Here is a 21291-nt window from a genome sequence, read left to right as displayed (position 1 = left end):
AACACTGAACAAGCCTTATGATGTTCAGCAAGCCGCTCGTTTTTCGTAAACAGGACAAATCAAGTCAAACCGATTTCGCCGTTCCCTCTAAATGGACTGTGTCGCTTAACCGGGCATTAGTGTAATTCAATCTTTCGGCTAATTCCCCGCTTACCGTTTGTTGTGATGAAAGTTCATCGATTCATTTATTTGTGCTCGAGTCTTTGTCATTTTTATTGACCTGCTTTTTAAAGGCCATAATTGATAACCGCTTTCTCCTGTGCCAGATAACCATGGAGGCGAAACAGATTAAGATGTATATAAAGCATGTCCTGCTTGCTGATTCCCACTATTTCTTTCCTCAGGAGGACTGCGACCCTCCCATCCACGAAAGCTTGAGCATCGAGAACACGCTGTGGGCCAGCACCGTCGTGGCATCCGGTGAGTACATTCTCCCCCCGTGAAAGTATTATAGAAATGAAAGCAAAAACGCTACCCTACAAGGTCTGAAATATTCATCGCAGGTCAAATATCTTTGGAGTTTATTGTGTTGTCGAAGAGTGTGCCGCTGATAGCGGGGCATTCTGCCAGCATCACTCAAGACCCCCTTCGCGCTCCCATTTGTTTGTCACTTGAGCTCGCCAGACTCATCTGCTACTATTCAAACAATCTCACAAGCAGAGAAATATGAGGAGCCGTTAATGGGAAGCCAAAGTGTCTGGCTTTTTGCAGTCCCATCCCTGCGGTGTCGATGAAACTTTTCCCCAAAGAACAGCTCCGAGATCAGTTTTGCCGCTACGCTTACACCGACATCTCCTAGGGGTCTGTTGTTTAGAACCTGATCCCGGTCCAACAATAATAGCAGGGCCTTTTCTTCAAGCGGCGTGCGTTTGTGCCAGCGATCGGCCCTTCATTGATCTGTGGTCGCCCCGTCTCGGTTCTCCGGGGGTTTTTAAAGGTTGACCTTCACCAGAAGAAAGTTCTACTGCGTCTCCTTGCGAAACCCAGTCTAGTGACGTCATCCCATCCAGACAGAGCAGACCCAACACCGAACACCATGGGGACGGTAACAGATATGCCCTGTAGTCCTCGCCTATTAAACGCCCCCCTGAGATCAGCCTAGGTTTCGTTCATTCCAAACATGAAACGATGTGTCAATCTTAAAAATAATTAAGCTTTGTTGCACCTGTGTTGTATACACACAGTTACTGCGCTTTTAACAAAGTTGAACTTTGGACCCTGGAGCTTCCTCATTTAGCAGTGAGTCTCCACACTCCATCAGTAATTAGTTTACTTTAACGAATCAGGCCATTACCAAAGCAGCACCATTGATCTGACTATAATAGGCCTCATTGTAACGGTTTATTTCTGGATGTCCCGCATATTGAATCATTTGTCTGAGTCTGTGCTGCATCCGTTAACTGGAAACACACTTTTTAAGCTAATTGTTCATTAGGGCGGCCAGAGGCACACAGCATGTTTATTTCTAGCCATTTTTAGTTGTTTATCTCAGTTTATTGTATTTTTCAGGTACGGTCATAGGTGTAGTGATATATACCGGGAAAGAGACCAGAAGTGTGCTCAACACTTCACAGTCCAAAAACAAGGTAGGTACTTGGCCTTTCAATGGTTAACAGTTTAAAAACAATTTATAAGCAGTGCTTTACTAAAGTTTGTGGTTAAAGTGCACAAAGCCAAGATATGTCTGAAAACATAATTTTCACCTTTAAATCAGAATAAGGTTTAGAGCTCTATCATACACCCGGCGCAATGCAGCACAATGCGCGAGCAAGTGTCTTTTGCTAGTTTCAACCCGGCGCAATGATCATTTTCACTTTTAGCGCCACGTTGTTTAAATAGCAAATGCATTTGCACCCAATGTTGGGCATTCTGGTCTGAAAACGAGGTGTGTCCAGGTGCATTTTTGCCGAATTGTAACTAAAATAGACTACGCCATTGACCAACAAAAACCTGGTCTAAAGTCAATGGTGGTCCAAAGTATTTTTTGTTATTTAATGAGCGCGTTATAAATATGCGCCTATAAAGGGGACGACAACGCGGGTTTGCTTATCACATACATGAATGCGCAGCAGCACAAAAAAACTTTTAAATATGAAAGATTAAAGGATTAAATGTAAAAGATCATTATTGAGTCTCTTGGACATAAATGAGGACCGATTATGAGACGTTAGAAGGCGTAAAGAGCCTGTAGCCTGGTAAGTAAATAAATGCTTTGCTTTAAACAAATGCATTTATTTTTAAATGTTTTTTAAATACCCTACGGATTTATTGTATATGATCAATAAATGACCTGTGGATATGATGAGAAACATTTTAAGTAATGCTTTTTAAAAATTGGTGCTGTCCGAGTGCTGAAATGCTTCGGCTCCCCGCACGTTTGTAAATTCTTTCTCTTGTTTTGTATTTTTAGAGTACAAGTATTTTCTTGCATATTTGCAAATTATTTTATGAGATTACAATGATTATGTAGGATATCAATACATTTACAGCAATTAAAAGCCTTCTATTTGTACTTCTATGACTGAAAAAAAGGCTTTTAAAGGTTTTATTACAAAAAATTAAAGTTTCAATAAAACTGAAAACAACAAAATTTTAAACATTATTCTTAAACTGGGTGTCTTCTTCCTCCGCTTAGTTTTTCAGTTTACAAAGTCCATCATCTAAATAGGGATTAGACATAAGGGGATGAGAGATAAGCCTCTCATTGGTTTATTGCACGTTACGCCCAAAACACACCCATTATTCATTAGGGGAATAGGAACAACCCTTTTCGGCCGTGCGCTCAGCGCACAAACCATTTTTCCCGTCGTTGAATTGGCAAAAGCGGCATCAGACACTCCCATTTAGACCGTGAGCTGTGCACTTTAGACAATGCGCTTAGATCGTTAAAATAGGGCCCTAAATATTTTTGCAAATAGAAAATTTTGTTGATGAGGACCTTAACTCTTTCACCGCCAGCGTTTTTAAAAAAAGTTGCCAGCCAGCGCCAGCGTTTTTCATGATTTTCACTAAAGTTTAATGCCTTTCAGAAAATGTTCTTCTTTAAATATATAAACATACAATATACCAAATGAAAGAACAGACCCTCTGCTTTCAAACAAAAAAAACCGTTTCATCCTACCTTAAGTGGTTCTTTTGCAATCAGCTTTTGAATATGGGTAGGTTTTTGCAAAAACACCACATTTTGAGCAAAAAGCAGAGATAATTCAATTTTTGTGACGGACTTTTCATAGAGATCCCATTCAGAGCGATCTTTAAAACGGACACGGACATGCAGCAGCTTGCTATAGGGCAATACTTCCAGTTTTAAAAAGTTGCGGAAGGGCGCCACCTGGTGGATAATAGCGGTATTGCGGAAAGACGGAAAATCTCGTCATTGGCGGGGAAGCGTTTTCTCTTAATTGACGAGATATCTCGTCAATGGCGGGGAAAGAGTTAACCCTTATGGGTTGTTGAGGCCATTTTTGGCCTTTTTTTGTCTTAATTTGGCCACAACTTTCTCTGTCTCAGCAAATGGAATGGTTTTTGGTGACAAATCTTAAATTGACACATATTTTAAGAAAATGCTTTGAAATTTTTCAAAAACTCAACAATATACCGTGGCCAAATTTACTACACTTTCGGGGTTGTTTGTGTAAAAAAATGCCACTAAATTTAACGGCTGTAAAATGTATCCGATTTTTTTCCAAATTTTAAATCACCCTTAGTACTGCTAAAAACTACCAAATGCTAACAAAGTTTTTATGATTTGAACTCTTTAATTGACAAGTTCATAAGTGGTGTCACTGATTTATGAAAAAAACACACAATTACAGATTTTCAATATAAAAATTGATTGTGGACTGGATTTTTTTTTAGCTTTTTACAGTCTTGGGCTTGTCAAAGATTGGTTAACACATTGGCTTTTATGCGTTAGTTTTTGTGCAGCATCAGATTTCTTTCCTTCCCAATTAGTTTTTTGTGGCATTTTTCCCCTATTGACTTCCATTATAAAGACATTTTTGATTGCAAAGCCATGACACCTTATTACCATGCATTCTTGATTCTTTGTGGTTTCTCTTTTGCAAAGAGGTAAAATTTGTCATTTTTACTGTTGATACTGTAGTGGCACATTTAACCCTTTAGTAGGCCTGTGCAAAAAACAGCTTAATTTCTGGCTTGTACAAGGGATAGTTTGTCGTTAACTCACCCTTAAGAAGTTTCAAACCTGTATACATTTCTTTGTTCTGCTAAACACAAAGGATAGTATTTTAAGCAATATTTGTAACCAAACTGTTTTTGACCATCTGTAACCTCCACATTTATTTACAATACAGGTCAATGGTGCTTCTGCTTCGTGCTTGGTTACAGTACAAATATATTTCTTTGTATTCAGCAGAACAAAAAAATCGATACAGGTTTGAAACAACTAAACTCTATCCCTTTAAAAACAATGTAAATGAGTCCTGTAACTGTAAAATGTTATGTTTTTCTTTATAACTGTAAAATTAAACTTTTATAAATTGTTTTAATTTTAAATTACATTGAAACTGTGTTTAAATACTTAATAATTTAAGTAATACGTATTTTTATGTATTAGTAATAAGAATATAAGGTTGTTTAGCAATGCATGTGATGAAGATTTGGGAAAAAGTTTGCTTGTCATTAAAAATAATACAAAAAATCGTAATATTTCTAAATTAGACTTGATTGTCTTTATGCGGAAGATCATTTCTTATTTATTTTTATTTCAGAGTTAAATGTAACCGGGACATTTTTCTAGTGGGAACTTGACAGACTGTGATATCTAAATTTGTGTTATCAATATGCACTTTGCCCAGAGACTTGAATAAAAACTGCGAACAGTAGAAGTGGTTTGATTTTAGTGACAAATTTGGACCTGTCGATGTGAAAGGTCAACCCTAGAGAGATGAATCTAGTGGGAAATTAACCAATCAAGGACTTGCGTGACATTTGTGGCAGAGCTTTAATCCTACAGAATTCCCTTTAATGATTACATACAGTGGATGTCAATGCTGTAAAAGTAAACTAAAAACGCCAAATCCCATTACACTCATTACCCCTCCTCTAACTGACCCCTGCTGTCTTTGAGGTTTTTCCTTTTTTTTTTTTTTGCTTGTCCACATGTTTGAAGGCTTAGGTATTTTTGTATGTGCAGGTGTGTGTATTAAACTTTTCCCTTCGATGTCAATTCTAGAATTTTTTGTGTATATTTAGTGCAATTTTTATATAAATAACCAACTTGTGGTGGTTTTGCATATTAAAGACCCACTCGTGTGAGATTTCTCACGGTCTGTCTTGTGTGGCCTTGAGTGTTTTCCCCCTTTATATATAAATCAATACAGTAAATTGCTAAACTGAGTACTGAAGGAATATCTGACACATTGAAATGAGATCATACTTAATAACCATGTCCATTTATCTAAACAATGAATGTTTTAGCTCCCCCTAGTGTCAGAATAACTAAAATAATGTGGATTTTTTGTAAAAGTTGCATAAAGCAAATGGTGAGTGCATTGCAAAACCTTGCTATAAGGTGCATGTGATATCAGCGCTGCTCATAGATCTACCGCGTTGCGTGTGCGGCTCGCGTGTGAGAGTGGAATTCAATATCTCAAGGAGATGATGTCAGAGGTGCCAATACAGAGAACGAGACGGGGCGGGAAAGTCAATACAACTCGGCGAAAGTCACTGAGAACGTTTTCGCCTCTTATAATCTGTTGTGACATTCCATGCACGGAGCTCTGAGCTCTCACTAGAAGCTGCTGACAGCACGTGAGCTATCACTTTACACAGTTTATGCGTGTGCGCGTGTCTGTCATTGCCGTAATATGGAGCGATATTCGCTTTGAGGATCGAAACCTGGGTGGTTTGACAGCGCGTGCGAACTCTCTTCTGTGGCTGAACAGAGAGAAGAAAAAATCTCAGTGTTGTTTCCTGTTATTATAAAGCGGTGTATATTCTCAGCTGGAATTAAAACATTTTGACCTCTTCTGTTCATATTGTTTGGCAAAGAGGAAAAGAGGGAGGGAGCAGGATTGCGAAAAGATTCAAGACCGATTTAAACTCACACCCCTATGACTACCACAGATCGGACATGTGTGCTGAGCGCTAGGCCATGGCTCTCATACAGTATTAAAGGAGTTGCAATAAAAAAGCATATGCTTTTCTTTCACTATCCAGGCTAGCTGTTCTATTTAAATGCAAAAAATTAAATATTCCAGCGAGTTTCGTAATAAATGATAAATATAATACAGTTATTAAATTCAGCAAGTTTAGTTTTAAAGGAGACATATCATGAAAATCTGACTTTTTTCCATGTTTAAGTGCTATTATTGGGTCCCCAGAGCTTGTATCAACCTAGAAAATGTGAAAAGGAACAACCCAGTTACTTAGTTTTGGTAAAGCATTCTCTGTAAGCATGTGAAAAAATTGTTCATAGAATATTGGCTCCCTTTGTGATGTCAGAAGGGGATAATTCTGCCCCTTAATCTGCACTATCCAAACACGGCACTGCTATTAAGTGCAGAGATCAGATCACTTGCATTTTTAAGGACACACCCAAAAACGGCACATTTTTGCTCACACCAAAAAGTATTTTAACATGCTATAATAAATTATTTGTGTGATATTTTGAGCTATAACTTCACATACACAGTCTTGGGACACCAAAGACTTCTTTTAAATCTTTAAAAAGTCTTGTGACATGTCCCCTTTTTACCATAAGCAAAGATGTGCTCTGTAGTTTTTGATGTCAAGATCAGGTAAGAGAAAACCTTATTAAACCACCTAAGGCCTTCCTGAGTCTCATCATTGGTCTTGAGTCATAGATGGCAAGCTTCGTTAAGCTGTATTGCATATCCAGTTTCTAGAGCACCAGCATAATGCCATATTGTTGTAACGGCCTCAGTATACTTGATGGATTTCAACCAATGAATATTCATTATGCAGGCACAAAGTCGTCATCAAATTTCACACACAAAACATACAGGCAGGTTGAATCATTCCTTTCACTTTAAACGAGGCCCGGATGAATAGAGTAAAATATGCGCTCTCGATTCATTGATAGCATCTTCAGCTTGAGGTAATTGAGTCGCCTTTTCCTCTCGGCTTGAATGAATAACGACTTCACCCGATCCCCGGCCAGCTTTGCAAAATTCAGCCTCCGCATTGTTTTGCCCCCATAAAGGGGGATTCCTCCCTTTGAGTCGGGGGACTGTGTCCTCTGTCTTAATTTTTCTTCATTTTAATCCTTCCATTTTCCCCCCTTTTTCCTCACTTGCTGAAGCATAAAGTTCGGAGTGGGGCAGCAGGCCATCATCGGAGTGGTTTTAAACTACAGCTGATAAATCAGACCCTTCCAGTGTCTCCCAGTATGCACAGTCCTCCGGGGACTGGGGGCAGCAGGGGGATTAATTCTGATAGAATTTTTGTTTTTATGTCTGTTCTGTTAAATTTGTCCCCCCTCCTCCCGCGTCCCATTCACGCAGATTCCTCTTCTCGGGGGACGGTGTTATGTGTTGCTGTTTTTATTAGCGCGCTGGCGAGATGAAAGGCCTCAGTGTTTTCGCGCGGGCCGCGCTGTCGGCCCTCGCCAGAGGGAAACAAGAAAAACTTCTTTTTTGACATTATTTTCCCACATATTCCATTGGCTGCGGGACATACTTGAGAGAAAAAGGGGAAAACTCGAGATCTTTTGTCAGGGGCCCGTTTCTATGAAGAGGCGTTCTGCTTTTATTTTTCCGGTTTTGCCTCCTGTGCTTTTCACGGAGGGACGACAACAGCAGTGGGCTTCTTGGTTAAATGCCTCTCATCTCTTCTCTCATCCACATACAATATTAGCATGAGAAAAGCCTGCGGGTCTGGATCAGGCTCGGGAGGGTGGGGTGGGGGGCATTGATCAATGCTGGCTCATAGGCAGGTTATTTTATTTTTCATAAGAGTAACATTTCAGATCCTCCACATGAGAACCATCAACCAGAGGGGATATCGCATGGCTTGGTCGAGAGGTTTCAAAGCAATGCATTATTTATTATTTAAATAAAATTTCAAAAATGCCAGTACCCCCCCCCCCCAAAAAAAAAATGGTACCAATTTTTTATGGAATATTTGAGGAGCTAAGATGCAAAACGCTAGATAATGAGATAATGATATTGCTCTTGGCACGTATAATACATACATCAAATACTTTCACTTTCAATCTACTTAATCCCAGCCTCTCTTCATTCAGACATACCGGTTTGTTGGCAGAATCCATTACGAGTCTGATAAAAAATGCTAATTCACAAAAAACATGCATCTGAGCTCTTCATTTTTAAACTTTCTCAAGACCTAGATTATGTTTGGAATGCAGCTCATTCATTATTACAATAAGAGGTGGTTTCCTGGACAGGGTTTGGATTAATCCAGGAATAGGCATTGGTTATATTAGGAAATTTAAGTAGTTTTTACAAACAAATCTTATAAAAAACACTACTGACAAAACAATGGCACTGATATATGGTAAGAGACGTCAGTACAAGATGTTTTTAAATTAAGGCAGCTCAAACACGCATTTTAGTCTAGGACTAGCCCTGTCCGGGAAACCGCCCCTAAGAGTTTGAAAACCTGTTAAAGTTTAGGGACAAATGAGTTTTAAGTTTAGTATAAAGCATCACAACATACATAACAAATCAATTCAGGAGGACCGAAGGAAAGAGTGTCATATTTAGACATAAATCTCAAATCCTTCACTCATTGTTTATCTCTCTTTTCCTCTGCAGGTGGGGCTGCTGGACCTGGAGTTAAACAGACTGACAAAAGCTCTCTTTCTGGCCCAGGTGGTTCTGGCTATTGTTATGGTCGCTCTGCAGGGCTTTCTTGGGCCTTGGTTTCGTAACCTGTTTCGTTTCGTGGTTCTGTTCTCGTACATCATCCCCATCAGGTTCATTTTCAGCATTATCGTCCATATCATTAATATATGCAATGGCCAGATGTTAGCATACTGTAAAGACTGTATTATATTAACTTTTTTCATTGATGTGTGTGTAGTCTGAGAGTGAACCTGGACATGGGGAAGTCGGCATATGGATGGATGATAATGAAGGATGAGAATATTCCAGGTACCGTGGTCCGAACAAGCACCATACCAGAGGAGCTTGGGCGGCTGGTGTATCTGCTCACAGATAAAACAGGTAGTTTTTGATGTTTTTATTACAGTGGTATCACTCGAGCAAGTGTGTTATGGCTGTGAAGCCTCAGTAAAATACAGCTTTAGTGGATGTTGTGGCAGTTATCGATCAATACAAAACAGTAAAGCATACTGTTTCTGTGTTTTTGTTTTGGTCTTATCAGTACTTTGGGAACACCACACGCCGAATCCAATTTGAAATCTGGAACTGTTGTTTATATAATTTTTTTATTTAATTTTAATACCATTAATCTTGCAACATTTGTGACCTGTGACCACAAAATCAGTCAATAAGTAGCATGGGTATATTTGTAGTAAAAGCCAGCAATACATCGTATGCGAGGCGGAGAGTATTTTAAATTTCCAAGCATCTGGGTATCTTTTTCAGTGTTTTTCTTGGAAAAAAATTTACTTTACTTTACTTAAATATTTTCACTACATTCTAAAGCATAGAATCGTACTGTGTATTTTTTTATAATGCATATAAAAATGTATTTAATACCTAATAACCTAAAAATTGTGTACTTTTACTTTTCTTGAGTAAAAGTACAAAAGTACCTTTTACTTGAGTAAAAGTAAAAAAAACCTAGATGTTTAATGTAATTAAATATTAAATATAAACCAAAAACTTGAAATTATAAAATGTACTTGAGTAAAAAATATGATAATATGCTTTGGAAAGTATGTTTTCCAAAGAAAAACACTGATAAAATACGAATACAAAAAAATGTACTTTTATGTAGAAAGTAAAAATACTAAGTAGTATTAGGAAGTGTCCACCTCTCATCGCGGGTCAAAATTAAAGATTTTTTTATACCAAAAATTACATTTACATTTAGGCATTTAGCTGACGCTTTTGTCCAGGAAACAATAAAAGCGATGTGTCCTAGGGAGGCAATAGTACACTAAGTGCTTATAACAAGATAAAAATGTTAATTATTTCCAAACAATACCTGTTTGAGAGAAAAGAAAGAGTTAGTTTAGGTCTTGAAGGATTTTTGACATTGACATTATTAGGATATTAAGTTAAGATCATGTTCCTTAAATTATTTTTTACCATAAATACAGAAAAAATATCATTAGAAATACGTGTCGCTAAGGACTTCATTTGGACAACTTTAAAGGCGATTTTCTCAATATTTTTGGCACCCTCACATTCCATATTTTCTAATACAGTAGTTGTATCTCAGCCAAATATTGTCCTATACTAACAAACCATACAGTACTTCAATGGAAAGCTTATTTATTTGTTTTCAGATCATGTTTAAATCTCAATAAATAATAGCAATTCTGACATCAAAAATCTACATAAAATCTGTTTTCGCCCGTGTGGGACTTTTACAATGCATCTCATGCAATATCCAATACGACAATTAATAGTCCAAACACCGGAAATGTTTGATATTTTAAGCTTTCACCCAGAGGTGTTTTTAGTTCACCGCAACTGTTTAAAAATTTGTGTCACATTCAACCGGTCGGTGTGCTTCCACTAAACTCTGGACATTAATGAAAGGTTGGTGGACCATAATATATATCTTTTATCTTGGTACTGAAACATGGTAATCTAAATCTATGGAGGAGATTGTATTTAAATAAATTGCGGAAATTTGAATATTACATTTCTGGTAATAGACTACAGTTAACGTCCTGTCAGAACGTCCTCTGCAGGCATCGTTCTAAAAACCACGGTTACCATGGGTCCGATTCCCATGGGCATCCTGATGCCCATTCAGACTAAAACAGTAAATGTTCATGATTTAATTTGAAAGAACTAACAAAATTCCACCTTCTGTTAAGCATCTGATAAAATGAGGAAGTTACAAGCAAAAACACGTAAATAATCAGCATTTTCGGTCACACGCCTTCCATTGACATCCATATAACTTTTTCATCTGATTTCTAATATAAAAAAAATTTTCCCAATCCCAAACAGATTTTTACAATCCAGGTATCTTTGTAAATGGGAATGTCTGCTCTGTCTAGTCATGTGAGAAATTTTGAGCTTTGTGGTTTTTGAAAATTTTGTTATCATATCTGTAAATAAAAGACCAGTTTTGTGGTCCAGGGGCACATTTAAGAAATGATACCATCTTTTTACGAATCTCTAAAGCAGTGGTTCTCAAACTGGGGGCCCCCGAGATGGTGCCAGGGGTGCCCCAGTTGTATGACATTTTATAAAATACATTAATTTATCATGAATTTTGTGTAATTAGACCAACAGCACTACATTGTTTATTTTAATAAGTTTTGGTTAATTCACATTTTATGTTTTACTATGTTTAATGTCATAAATTGTCTTTGGGGGGGGGGCATGAAGGGCACAAGTGGGGGTCCCCGTACACAAGGGGAGCCACATGCCAAAAAAGTTTGAGAACAATTGCTCTAAAGTATTCCTAGAAATCGAAATTAAATATTTAAATAATTTAATTTCTGTCCTGATGGTAACATCTATGTTTCTCTAGGCACTTTAACACAGAATGAAATGTTCTTCAGACGCCTCCATCTTGGTACTGTCTCATATGGAACCGACACCATGGATGAGATTCAAAGTCACATTATACAGTCCTACGCTCAGGTTTGATTGACATCTGTCATCTTATCACTTATCACACATCACTGTTGCAAATCATTTTCATTATGCATCTATCAACTGTAAGGTCTCACCTTGTCAAAAAACTCAAAACGCCAAGGCACTTGAAAATGAAATGGAAGATAAAAGCCCCTGATACCCTGATGAAGGCTTGTCAACCGCAATGAATAAAAGCTTTTTATTTTCCATTATATTTACGAGTGCTTTAGTTTTTTTTTTTTTTTTTTTTTTAAGAAATCCTGCATCCAAAGAGCACCGATTTATACCCCAGTAGCATTTCTCACATATTTTAGATAACCTGCTAACCTTCCCCAAATCCTTTCTTGTGTGGTCTGTATGCAGTTATGGTACTTTAAAAACCGCTAAAATTGACGACATATGTACATTCTCTAGGAAAACCAATTATAAAGCAACAGTAACAATTGATTTTTATGCTTCATGCTCCTTCATTACGGGGTGACGGGCAGGTTTGAAATGTACCCGTGATATGAGCGATCATAGCCTCATAATCTCCCCCCGCAGGACGTGTCCAACAAGATGTGTGAAATCGAGTTTGACAGGAATCAATAAACATAATGTAATTTACAGCCTAACACGCTTTCATGTACACCAGGCGGTTATGGCTCCGATTCTCTCTGGAGGATTATGCGTATGAAAACGCTGGTATTAAAAGCAGCTGTTGTTTTGCAGTGGTAAAACCTTATAGCCAGGGTGAGCGCAGCGTCCCTTTATTTACCTTTTTTATACAGTCGGGATTTTTCACTTGATTTCATATTTGTATCCTGATTAAAACAATTGATAAAGCAAAAGTGTGTGTGTGATTGAAGGCTATCTGCAGGTCATAAATTGTTCCTCTCAGTGGAGCTCTAAGGACAGAGAAGTTCATTATGAGCAATCTCCTGATCCTGAAAAAAACAGATTCACAGCAACACTTGAAATTGATAGGTTTTTGGGATTTGGACACTTTTTTTCACATTATGTGCGGGTCCTCACGTTTTGTTGAGTGAGCATACAGGACGACAGCTGGAGGTCTGAAGTGAACATCCGCATACACTTCGTGACCCTGTTCCTCTGTTCTTTTTACTACACCCTCCATCATCTGGTTCTGACATAATTTGACAGATTTATGTATATATTAGACTGTAACTTTGTGTCTGTAGTAAACATAGTCTGTAGTAAAGAAAAAAAAGGCTCATTTGAAGGTATTTGTGTAATTCGTCATTTGAGTACAGTTGGTATGTGATGCATATCACACATTGGCCAGCTGAATCCAACACATTTATGTGGGGGGTCACATTTTTAGTTTTAATGCAGTGTCTTAAAGGGGACATATTATGAAAATCTGACTTTTTTCGTGCTTTAATTGGGTCCCAAGTGCTTCAACCTAGAAAATGTGAAAAAGAACAACCCAGTATCTTATTTTTGGTAAACCATTCTCTGCAAGCATGTGAAAAACCAGGTCATTGAAATTTGGCTCCCCTTGTGATGTCAGAAGGGGATAATACCGGCCCTTAATCTGCAAAAACTTCCATTTAGTGCATAGATCAGCTCATTTGCATTTAAACGGACACACCCAAAAACGACAAATTTTTGCTCACACCTACAAAGTGGCAATTTTAACATGATATAGTAAATTACATATATGATATTTTGAGGCAGAACTTCACATACGCACTTTGGGGACACCAAAGATTCTTAATAAAGTCTTGTATAATGTCACCTTTAAGTATTTATTAGGTAAGGTTTAGTACTAACATCTGAGAAGCTAAAATGATGTTTCTGCCCCATAATGCATTTCTCCAGGTGTGCACGGCACAATCTAACGACAGTAGCGCAAGCTCAACACCCTCCCGTAAACCTCAGCCTCCCGCCCCGAAGGTCCGAAAGAGCGTTAGCAGTCGGATACACGAAGCCGTGAAAGCCATCGCCCTCTGCCATAATGTCACGCCGGTGTACGAGTCCCGCGCAAGCAACGGTGCCAGCACCGAGCCGGAGAGCACGGAGGCCGACCAGGACTTCAGCGACGACAACCGCACCTATCAAGCCTCTAGTCCTGATGAGGTAAGAGATGGGATGTCCCAGATTCAATCAGGACTTTTTGTTTTCAGGTTTTCCCCCCTTTTAATGGACAGTGATTGTAGAGAGCTGATGGAAGATTAATAAGGGAGAAAAAGAGTGACACGGTGCCACTATGTGCACTAACCATTATATTTTTGCATTTTGTAACATTGCCTCTCTTTATCGAATTTTTCAATTTTATGCAATTTTCCACTCGAGCAATTCAGTAAAAGCAAGGGCGAGCTTTTGCTTCTATTTATTTTATTATTTCGAAATCTGATTGTATTGACTCTATCCTCCTCATTCCTCTGAAGGTGTAATCCTATATATCGCTGCTTTAGTATTTATGACTCCCCCACTTTAGCCTTGAATTTACTGCCTTATTGGATGGTAATATAGACTCTGTGTTAGTAGAGAAATCTGAGAGGGCTCAATAAATATCAGAGGCAAAGGGTGCAGGGATAGGTCACACTCCAGGAAGGACTCGGTCATCATTTGTGTTGAGAGATCGTAGATATTTATAGATCCGTTGTAGAGAAACAATATTTTGAATGAGTTGTTGGTAAGGAAAGCGCTAAATAAATACCAGAAACGGCATTGAGGGGGAACGTATCTCACGGTGGCAGTGCTCTTTAGATAGATGGAGGGATATCTTATCGTATAGAGAGGATTGAAGAGTTATTTGTGGCTTGACTCTTTTCTGTACTGTACGTATATGGTGACCAAGGACTCCAAAATGTATAATAAAAGCAGGCCATACTTGTCGCAAATAGCTTTATTCCTGGTGTTCTGCATTTGTACAATAGCTTGGTGTGAGAAACGGAGCGAAATTTAAAGGAAAACACCACCGTTTTACAATATTTTACTATGTTCTTACATCAACTTGGATTAATTAATACATACCTATCTTTTTTAATGGGTGCACTTTATCTTTGTACAGTGCTTTGTGAATATGTTAGCATTTAGCCTAGCCCCATTCATTCCTTAGGATCCAAACAGGGATCAATTTATAAGCCACCAAACACTTCAATGTTTTCCCTATTTAAAGACTGTTACATGAGTAGTTACACAAGTAAATATGGTGGCACAAAATAAAACTTTTGTTTGGATCCTAAGGAATGAATGGGGCTAGGCTAAATGCTAACACATTCATGAAGCGCTGTACAAAAATTAAAAGTGCATGCATTGAAAAAAGATAGGTATGTATTAATTCATCTCAGTTGAGGTAAAAACATAAAATATTGAAAAACAGTGGTGTTTTCCTTTAAGTATTCATGCTTAATTTTGCATTTGACAGGACATGGGTGCCATTTACTCGCATTGTATGAAGCATCTTGTGTCAAAAAAAAAAAAAAATTCTACATGCGTAAAGAAATCATATACAGTAGGTTCGGATGGACATGAAGATAAAAATCACTAGAATTTAAATTTTTGGGTGATCTCTTATTTCTTAGGTAGTTATGTACAATATTTCTTGTTTGCCTGCAGTATCAATCCATTGCATAATTAATAAGGGCTAACCGTTTTCAAACCATTGATTTTTTCCAAGAAGATGTGCTGCCGTTATATACATCCCGGTACTATTTTTCCAGCTGAACAGACAAAGCATTTTTTCTTCTGAACCTTCTGTAAACGTAGATATCTTTTGAGAGTGATAAAAGGAAAACCAAATCTGTCCATCTCCCTCTTTAGTGGAATTGCCTGTCCTCTCTTCTCCGTTGATGTGTCTACTTATTTATTTTCCTTAATGCCCAGGTCTTATCTCTCCAACGTCTTCACTCTGGGATTGATCAATATTTAATTTTCTCGGAGAGACTAGCGGTTAACACTAGTCCTTCTGTGCGTGTCACTCTCATCAGGGCCCGTGTCTGCGTCTGCTCGCTCAAAGACCTCCAGCCTTTTCTCCCGTTAATATGACGGACGCACACCGCCGATATTCCCGAGTTCAAGGATTAAATAACCAGATGCCTTTCCGCACATTCGCTTTAACTCATTTGTGACCTTTGACCCAATGGTGTCAAGGGTCAGAGGTTTATCATGACCTGTAATGATCGGATAGGCTTGCGAGCAAGAGCGTTTTTTATGTTCGATAATGAAGTTTTATTTATGGGGGGTAATAGTAGTTCACTGATGGTTTTATTAGTGGTTTTGGGTTATTCAGATGAGATGACAGTGTTCGGAGGGTTGTTGACCTTTCGTTTCTCCTAAGGAAAATATAGCGCTGACCTCTAACCTCTAGGTCATTAAACTCAAGTTGTCTTTGAAGAGGCTGGTAACTCGTACAAGACACGTTCATTTTTAAGGAGTGGGTTCGGTGTTTTAAAAGATTTTAATTGCAAAATTACATTTGTAATTTTACGTTTTGAACTTTTGCAGCATTACAAAACAAATCTCCTCTCTTTGATAAACCATCATTACTGTTCCCTCTTTATAACTTTGTATCATATTTTCATATTTCCTGTCACATCTGGTCTCTTTATTAAATAACAGCCACGTCCTCATGTGGTTGTATGTCACATTGTGTGGTTCAGGCAGCTTGGTTTATGATTACAGCTTTTCTTCATGTACTATTGAAATGATTGATGAAGTATATTAAATGCACTCCTCAGTTCGCCTCCTAAAGGCATTTCCCACTACTTGAGTTAGACGTTTGTGTATGTGTGCCCTTAAGGGCATCAGTTAGCACTGTCAGGTTGATAAAGAAAGGGACTAGTTAGTCACATCACATGGAAATGGCATGGACACAAAAGTTTAGGATGTGATTGTGTGTGTCTATAAGAGAGAAAGCAGATATAATTAGAGGACTACAATGAAAAATTAAAGACAATTTTTAGGTACGGTTACGAATTTTAAGTCTTGAGATAAATACGTACAAATTGTATTATCAGCGTAAAAATTTGGGGCAAAGATTAAAGTGTACTTTGACAGTCAATGTAATTAGTTATGTCCCCCATGCTTATTAAAAGCTCAGAGCCGCCGCTAAAAAGGCTTGGCCCCCAAGATTGAACAGACATGTTTAGTGGGACCCCATTGAACTGTGATATGGTTAAAAAGTCATAACTATATCAAAGACAATAAATATCTCTCTTTGAACTTTGTGACAACAAAGTTATGGATGAGCATATGCACTTTATTAGGACTATTTTATATTGTTGTAATTCATTACTTCTTTTATATGTTGTGTAGGTGGCTCTGGTGCGCTGGACAGAAAGCATTGGCTTGACTCTAGTCAACAGAGACCTGACATCCCTCCAGCTGAAGACCCCAGCTGGACAAATCCTGACGTACTTCATCCTCCAGATCTTCCCATTTACCTCTGAAAGCAAGCGCATGGGTATCATCGTCAGGGTACGTTTTTATATTTCAAATCTGTTCAAGGTGCTTAAAAGGTTCTTCACAGCAATCCCATTGAAGAACCATTTCTTTTACACCTTTTTATGATCTAAAGAATCGTTTTTTCACCATGAAGAACATAGTTTGTCGGATGTTAAAGCATCACTTTGTAGTTTTTCGACCTTAAAATAATGTCTCTAAGGCTACGTTCACACTGCAGGCTGAAACGACCCAATTCCGATTTTTTTGCCCCTATGCGACCTGTATCTGATCTTTTCATGACAGTCTGAACAACACAGATCTGATCTTTTCAATTGTGACCCAGGCCACTTGGGTATGTAGTCCTGAATCCGATACGTATCTGATCTTTTGAAATGCGACCTCTGTCTGAACGGCCAGGCCACATGTGTCCAACCCGTACGTCATTGATGCGCTACAAATGTCATAATTCTGCGTTGAAGTAGGCGGGAACGAGAAGATAAACAACAACCATGGCGGACGATGAAAACAAAACGCCATGGCCAAAAACCTTGCTATCCTCCTTTTTAATTTTCTTCTTAAAACGAGAACATTGTAATTGTGCTGGCTCTACTGGGAAAATAACTTTAATATTGCAAAAAGAGCTCCGCTGTTGACTACACTGTTGTTGACATCCATGTTTAACGTTAGCTACTTCCACAAACAACGAGTTACGTTGTTGACGTTTGGTACTCTTCTGCACATGCGGGTCACTTCTGGGTCATTTCACGTTCACACAGGAGATCACAAAAGGTCGCATTTAATTGGAAATGCGAACGGCCTTGCAAAAAATCAGAATTGAGCATTAAGCCCTGCAGTGTGAACGTAGCCTAAAATTATTTCAATGGACGAATTAACTGGACGAATTCTACTGCTGCTGCAACCTTGATTAGCCTTCAAACGGCTACAACCACACTCTGTAAGTTATGTTTGCGGGTCGGAGGGGCACACGGACCCGCTACTTACCCCCAATTTTCACCGACTGCGGAAAGGCTGCGGAACGGCGGCGGAGTCAATCTGTTTCCATTCAAGTCTATGTGTGTATTTCCACTGACTGCGTTCCGAATCCGTCACGGCTCCGGCCATCCGCAGCCCTCCGGCACAAATACGCAGAGCTTCTATTTTGGCCAGATGCCGGACAGCTCCGCAGGGCAGAGCCATGACTTTATCGCGTGACCATACCTCAATTTGCGAGATCTCGTGTCTCTGTGAGAAGGGCTTTAAAGGTTCTCAATGGAAATGTAGTGTGCTGCCGAAAACCTAGACAGATAAATTTGAATGCCACCGAATTTGGTACCTACTTTTATCTATTCATGTCAGCATCAAATGAGATATAATAAAATTACAAAGGGTTTGTTGCAATGCATTCTGGGATTGGCTACTTTGCTAAATAAACAAGTTGCTGCACTGCTAATTGGTCAAAAATTAGGTATCTTAGGAGGCAGCATGATAAAATTACCTGGCTTTTACAGCCTATCCCTCAGGAGCGTGGCAGTGTGCCTGTAATCGTGAAATGGTGCCTTTCTAGGGAGATCGCTAGTTTTTGAGTAGAGCAAAATCATGCAAGTGTTTTTGTAGCAATGTTGGGGAGGTGTGGAGTCACTCAGCTACCTGTCTTACTACTTTGGTAAAAAAAATGTGCATAGAATATAAATGCTGTAATTGTGTGTGTTAATCATATATCTTTTGTAGCTTGGGTTTTGAATGTGTCTCATATAATATTTTAAGTATGCTATTGTACGCTTCAGAGTTCAGACCAGTATACAGTATACTATACATGTTTTTGCAAGCGTGTTGTGTTTGTTTTTATTGTTTGTTTGTTATGCATGCATATTAGTATTTGTGGCAGATTTTTGTTTCGTGTGCTTGTGTGTGAGCTCATGCATTAGTGCAAATCATCTCTGTTTGGCTCCTTTTGTGCTTGTACCGGCTGGGGTCTGTGGACCGCTGATGTTGTTTTCTGTTCCTCTGTTGGACACCCTAATATTTTAGATGTTGTTTTGGAAATTTGTTTTTATTTTTTGTTCAATTGAATTGATTGTCTTTTCAGGAGGAGGCTACTGGTGACATCACGTTTTACATGAAAGGAGCCGATGTTGCCATGGCGAGCATTGTACAGTACAATGATTGGCTGGAGGAGGAGGTAAGAATGCATAGATCATTGTTGATGGATAATCATCATTTGGCATCATTTGTGTGGGCTGGTGAGCTTGTGAATAGCCTAATTGTCTGTTTCTTTGACCCTTCCTGTTTTGTATTTCATTTTTTGTTTGTTTTACATTGTATTCGCTTTCAGTTCATTTTTTGTATTTTGGTCTCTGTATTTTGGCAACATTTGTGCGGTCCATTTCGCATATGCATTAGTGAATATGATTATGTTGGAATGACTACAAGCAAGCATGATCAATTGCAGTTTCTACTTGCATTAGCAGAGCTGTTTTATTCTCAGATTAAGTAGTTAAGATTTTCATTTTAAAAACATTGGATGTCATTTACTAAGCATGCATACGCACAGATTTGTGAATTAAATTTGTGTACAGATGTTTCATGAACAAATCTAAACTAATATTTCATCTAAATGTACAAAAAAATACAAAACAACTTATACCACATGTACGCAATAATCACACATGCTATAATTAAAGCAATACTTCAGCCAAATATCAAAATTACCCCATGATTTACTCACCCTCAAGCAATCTGAGATACATATGTCCATCATCTTACGTATTTTTAAGTCCTAGTCTTATCCACCAACGCACAGTCGCACAGTTACACATCACAATCTACTTAATGGTTGGTCGCATCTTGTGACTTGTGATACAGTTTTATCTAGACCAATTTAACATCAAACTTCTTACATTTTTATTTTGTGTCACATCGTGTCACATTTCATTGCAGAAACAAATTCTCTCTATTTTGCTTTCATCCGTACTAAGTGATCAAGGACAAATCACGCAGCTCATCATCACACATGCATTTCTCACTTTGATGATTATAATTGTATTGGCAATATGCAGTCAATGGTTGCCGGAGATGAGGCTTATTAATTAATGAATGACCCAAATAAAGGCAGTACTGTATGACTGGGAGCAAGATCATGTCATAATCCTCATTGGGCTGGTCGTGACGAGAAAAGGTCAATAAGTAATCACAGAGTCAAGTTTTCGCTGTTGCATTTTCATATCAAAATTAAACTGCTGTCCCACATCTTTTCATAGCGTGGTTAAAGAGTCCCACAGGCACCATTGATTCTTCCTCTGTGTTTGTGTGTAATTGCATGGGCGTTTCATAATTCGTTTGGAAGTGTTTCGATGTTTCCTGTGAACGTAATTCTGTTTACATCTTTGTTTCCATGCTTTCTGTACACTAATTAAGTTCTTTGTCTAATATACAACCACGCACACTAATACACCGTGTATTATCTGTTTTACTGCTTGAACTAGAGATGTGTATTGTATTGTGTTGTTTAGTGTGGAAACATGGCCAGAGAGGGACTGCGGACACTGGTGGTGGCCAAAAAATCACTCAGTGAAGAGCAGTACCAAGACTTTGAGGTACACATATACTGTCTTTGTTTCTGAATTAAGTAAGTACTATATATAACTTTTTGCATATTTGGATCCAAATTGACATAGGTCTATTCACACAAAGTCTAAAATTTTGAACCCTTGTTTTGTCGTACTTTTTTTAAATAAGTGTGGCTAAACGTATTAACTCTTTCCCCGCCATTGAAGAGTTATCTCTGCAATTAAGAGGAAACGCTTTCCTGCCAGTGAGTTTTTAAGGCAATCCTAGGTGCATTCTTACCCAACTTATAAAACACTAAAGCATCAATGGATTTAAAAACAGTAAAATCTCTATGTTTTGAACAAAAATCCTTTTAAAAATGCAATTATCTCAGCTTTTGTTGTATTTTGAAAAAGAAACCATATTTGAGAGGGGATAAAAAGAGAACAAATGAAGATAGGATGATTTTTTTTTTTTTAAAGCAGAGGGTCTGTTCTTTTCATTAGATATAGTGTATGTTTATATATTTAAAGAAGAGCATTTTTGAAAGGCATCAAACTTTATGAAAATGATAATAAATGCTGCCGCTGGCTGGCAACTTTTTTTAATGCTG

The 21291-nt window shown here is 38.2% G+C and overlaps 1 protein-coding gene across 4 annotated transcripts in view; it reads left to right on the top strand.

Annotated features, from left to right (window-relative positions):
- The window catches only part of atp9b (ATPase phospholipid transporting 9B), a 60406-nt gene that overhangs the window by 22897 nt on the left and 16218 nt on the right, over positions 1 to 21291 (top strand). For all 4 annotated transcript variants that reach the window (XM_065288846.1, XM_065288840.1, XM_065288850.1 and 1 more), the window contains exons 10-18: positions 345 to 420; positions 1510 to 1586; positions 8763 to 8923; positions 9031 to 9173; positions 11632 to 11744; positions 13563 to 13820; positions 17004 to 17165; positions 19219 to 19311; positions 20642 to 20725. In XM_065288846.1, coding sequence (XP_065144918.1) covers positions 345 to 420; positions 1510 to 1586; positions 8763 to 8923; positions 9031 to 9173; positions 11632 to 11744; positions 13563 to 13820; positions 17004 to 17165; positions 19219 to 19311; positions 20642 to 20725 — 1167 coding nt within the window. The remainder of the gene's footprint in view (positions 1 to 344; positions 421 to 1509; positions 1587 to 8762; positions 8924 to 9030; positions 9174 to 11631; positions 11745 to 13562; positions 13821 to 17003; positions 17166 to 19218; positions 19312 to 20641; positions 20726 to 21291) is intronic.

The sequence above is a fragment of the Paramisgurnus dabryanus genome, chromosome 19 (assembly GCF_030506205.2).
Source record: "Paramisgurnus dabryanus chromosome 19, PD_genome_1.1, whole genome shotgun sequence".
Lineage (NCBI taxonomy): Eukaryota > Metazoa > Chordata > Actinopteri > Cypriniformes > Cobitidae > Paramisgurnus > Paramisgurnus dabryanus.
This window is presented reverse-complemented; position numbering and strand designations above follow the sequence as displayed.